The sequence below is a fragment of the Nannospalax galili genome, unplaced genomic scaffold (genome assembly GCF_000622305.1).
Source record: "Nannospalax galili isolate Female #2095 unplaced genomic scaffold, S.galili_v1.0 scaffold281, whole genome shotgun sequence".
Lineage (NCBI taxonomy): Eukaryota > Metazoa > Chordata > Mammalia > Rodentia > Spalacidae > Nannospalax > Nannospalax galili.
This window is the reverse complement of record NW_008349068.1, coordinates 5,810,707-5,814,392: the sequence shown is the minus strand read 5'-3', so window position 1 is coordinate 5,814,392 and position 3,686 is coordinate 5,810,707. Positions and strand designations below refer to the sequence as shown.

General features: G+C 39.6%; 1 protein-coding gene across 8 annotated transcripts in view; it reads right to left on the bottom strand.

Annotated features, from left to right (window-relative positions):
• Pikfyve (phosphoinositide kinase, FYVE-type zinc finger containing) overlaps positions 1-3,686 on the bottom strand; it is a 90,323-nt gene that overhangs the window by 34,517 nt on the left and 52,120 nt on the right. For all 8 annotated transcript variants that reach the window (XM_029569904.1, XM_029569902.1, XM_029569905.1 and 5 more), the window contains 3 exons: positions 2,602-2,728; positions 1,215-2,368; positions 827-927 (listed from right to left, as the gene is read on the bottom strand). In XM_029569904.1, the coding sequence (XP_029425764.1) occupies positions 827-927; positions 1,215-2,368; positions 2,602-2,728 (1,382 nt within the window). The remainder of the gene's footprint in view (positions 1-826; positions 928-1,214; positions 2,369-2,601; positions 2,729-3,686) is intronic.

Here is a 3,686-nt window from a genome sequence, read left to right as displayed (position 1 = left end):
CTTTTGTCAGAGTATTTTCTCATAACAAAAAGAGGAAAAGAAACTAAGGCAGCTATGTATGGTTTTGTGACTATCATCTAAAATACTACATTATAAAATGTGTTTGTCTCTATAAATAGACTTAGAAGTTTTAGAGTAAAAGCCATTAATGAGATAAAAGGCTGGTCTGGTAGTTGAGCTCAGTGACAAGAGATTAAACATTTTCAGCATCAAAACCAGTAAAGCTGAATGCTTTTTATAAAAATGATGCTCAAGAAACTTGCCTAAATTGCACATGCTATAATCAAAACGTAGCTTTTTGTTTTTATAAACCAGCTTTTGCGGCTCAACTTTGTTGCTTTTTTTTAAAGCAGAAATTTCTTTATCTCTGATTTTTTTTCATTCCTACTTAAGGTACTCATTACTTCTACCCATGACCAAACATAAATTTCATAGTTACTTTCCAAGTTTAAAAGTTCTATTCGTTTGGGACTGTAGAGATGGCTCAGTGGTCCAGAGCACTAGCTGCTCTTGCCAAGGAACCAGATTAGGTTCCCAGAACCCACATGGCGGCTAATCACCACTTGTAACTCCAGTTCTAGGGAACCAGACGTCCTCTTCTGGCCTCTATGGGCATTGCACACACAGGTACACTTACATACATGTAGGCAAAACACTCATACACATAAATTTTTTAAATTTTTAAAATTAAAAATTAAAAGTTCTATCAATTCTTATGACCATTAACATGTCATGTAACTAAAAACGGGTTCTCGATCGGCATTATTTTTTAAGTTGTTAGAATTCTGTTCCTAAGTACAAAAGTATATGGGGAGAAGCATCCTACCATGGACTAACACAAGCACTAGGAGCATTGCTGGATTGGGCAGATGAGCTGCTGAAGAGCACGCAGAGTCTCTGGTGGTTAGCAGGATTCAGACAGTCCACCTGAGGTACAAGGAATAGATGAACAACTGGAAGTCAGAATACACTGCTGTACCAGCTCACGCTTATGACATGTAATACATTCCATAGTTAGTAAAGCCTCCCATCATCTCTATAGGGTGACAGATTTAAAACTACAAAAAGCTAACTGTAAAGAAGAAGAGCAATTCATCTTTGCTCAAAGACAATCTCAAGTCTAAGTTAAAACTGTTATTTTTTACCTTGCCTCCATAATTTTTAAACATGTGAAAATTCTAAGCTTACATGAAGACTCAAGAGTGGTGTCTTACCTTTGATGACCATACTGCATCACTTGGAATCAATCCCTTCTCCTCATCACCTTCAGTTTTGTTTCCTGATTTACCACCCGATGTACATGATTCATCCTTTGAGTGCGCAAAAGGGTCTAAATGTTTTGACTGAATTCTTCCTCCTCTAGCTCGATAATCAGCCAGCATTCTACCTAAGCTCTGGCTATCACCCAGATGCTCAGCAATCCTAGTGCTCACTAGTTCATGTGAGGGCAAGACTTGAATAGACTTGGCCTGAACACTTCCATTCATGCCCTGAAGTCCAGAAAGATCCCTGAGCAGCTGTTTCTTCCTCCTGCTCTCCATTTCTTTCATCTCTTTATTGAGAAGAGGAGACCAGTAAATCTGCTCTGGAAAATAATCTCGAGTTGAGCACCTCATCCCCTTTTCAGTTAAAAGGAAAGGTTCTCGGAATGTGATGACTGGAGAGATACAGAGGATCACATCTTTTAATTCCTGTTTAAATGCCAAGGAGTAAGTCTTTCGTTTATCTTCAGAGGGTATGACTTCCTCAGTAACATACATTCCAGTATCATCCTGTAAAGGGTCTCTGAAGGCTCTCATCTGGATTTTGGAATCCTGTTGTTCATCTGTTTGCTGCAAAGTCTCTGGCTGTTCATTGACTACAGCATCCTGTTGGTCCACATGGAGGGATAACAATGATTCTGGTACGAATGCAAAGAAAGCACAGGGGATTCCTGCTGGGCAAGTTGGTGTGGCATGCTCTTGCTTCAAAGAGGCAACTGTCTGTGGAGCACTTTTATTTTCCTGCTCACTCTTCTCAAACACAATCCTTGATTCCAGCAAAGTACTATCATCAGAAGACAAAGACTCAGGAGGGCACTCTGGATCCTGAGGAAGGGAGCTACCACTGTACTGCTCCTGAGCAGCTCCCTCTTCTCCTCGCCCCTCAATCAGAGAATGGAATGAAGGGCTTTGCATTAATGTGGGAGGCATAGCAAACTCATCCATGAGAAAGGAAATTTCTAATTGAGAATGATAAGCTACACAGATCATAAATATTAGGATCTCCTTAACTCGAGCCAGTTCATAATCAGAGCCTCCTCTGAGCTTAATTGTACAGCCTAGGTGTTGTGGACAGCCTTCAAAAAACATCAGTGTTTTGGTTTGTTCTACAAATAAACAAAAGTTAAGAGACTTAGTTGACAATTCAGCTAGAATTCACTATCAACACAAACAAAAGAAAACCCTTATAGAAATAAGGCTATACTGGACTGCCCTCACTTAACAACTGCTAATAGATATTAATGCTTCTTACTAAGTAAACAATGCAACGCTTAGTTAGGAGTTGATTCATTGCCTGAGATCCCCAAGCTTCAGTGAACCTATGCTAAAGGTGACTCACCATTAGGAAGCTGAAATATCTGCATATAAAATTTGTGACAAGTGCCCAGGCGTGGTTTTGTGAGCAGCTGGTCCATAGACACCACTAAATCACCCTGGGTCATCCGACTGATTCGTTCTAAAACTTGCTACACACAGAAAAACAATATATTACAAAATTAGATATGAATTTTAAAAACTAGTAAATTTAACCTGGAAAAGCAAATGAAAAATTAAACCCAAATAATGTTCACAATGAATTTCCTTAATTTTAATAATTATGTGACATATTTTTAAAATTCCAGATTAGACTATGCTTACTTATTAAATAATCAACATGGGGCCACAGAAACAAACCTTGCTTATACTGTTAATAATATCAAAAGACAGACCGGGCATGGAGGTATACTTTTGTAATCCCAGCTCTTGAGAAGCAGAGGTAAGAGGATCAGTTTAAGTTTAGATCAGCCTAGTTTAAATAGCAAGTTCCAGACCACCCAGAGGTAAGTGAGACCTTCTCTTTTAAGATTTATTATTGTTATTTATATGAGTGTTTCACCTCCATGTACATATGTGCACCAAGTGCCTGCCTGTACCCTTAGAGGCCAGAAGAGGGAGTTCAGATCCCCTGGAACTGAAGTTAAAGAAGGTGCTAAGGCACCATGGGGATGCTGGGAACTGAACTGGGGATCTCTGAAAGAGCAACAAGAAATCTTAACCACTGAGCCATCTCCCAGTTCTTCAGACATCATGCATTAGCACAACTTCCTAGAAGTGGCCTCTATTCTGCAAAGAGTAGGTTTTTCAAGGAAAAGTGAAGGACCAACAAGTACTTGCTGGTGAGTTAATGCCCATTCCACCCACAATAAAAGTTACATAATCATCACACTTTCCTCCAGTGTGAGATTTTACAATCTTAAAAATGAAGCCAGGCAAGGTGGTGGGTGCCTTTAATTCCAGCATTCAGAAGGCTAAGGCATGCAAATTCTCTGTGAAATGGAGTCTAGCTGGGTCTACACTGCAAAATCCAGGCCAGCTGGGGCTATGGGAAAATTATATCTCAAAAAGGAAGGAAGGAAGGAAGGAAGGAAGGAAGGAAGGAAGGAA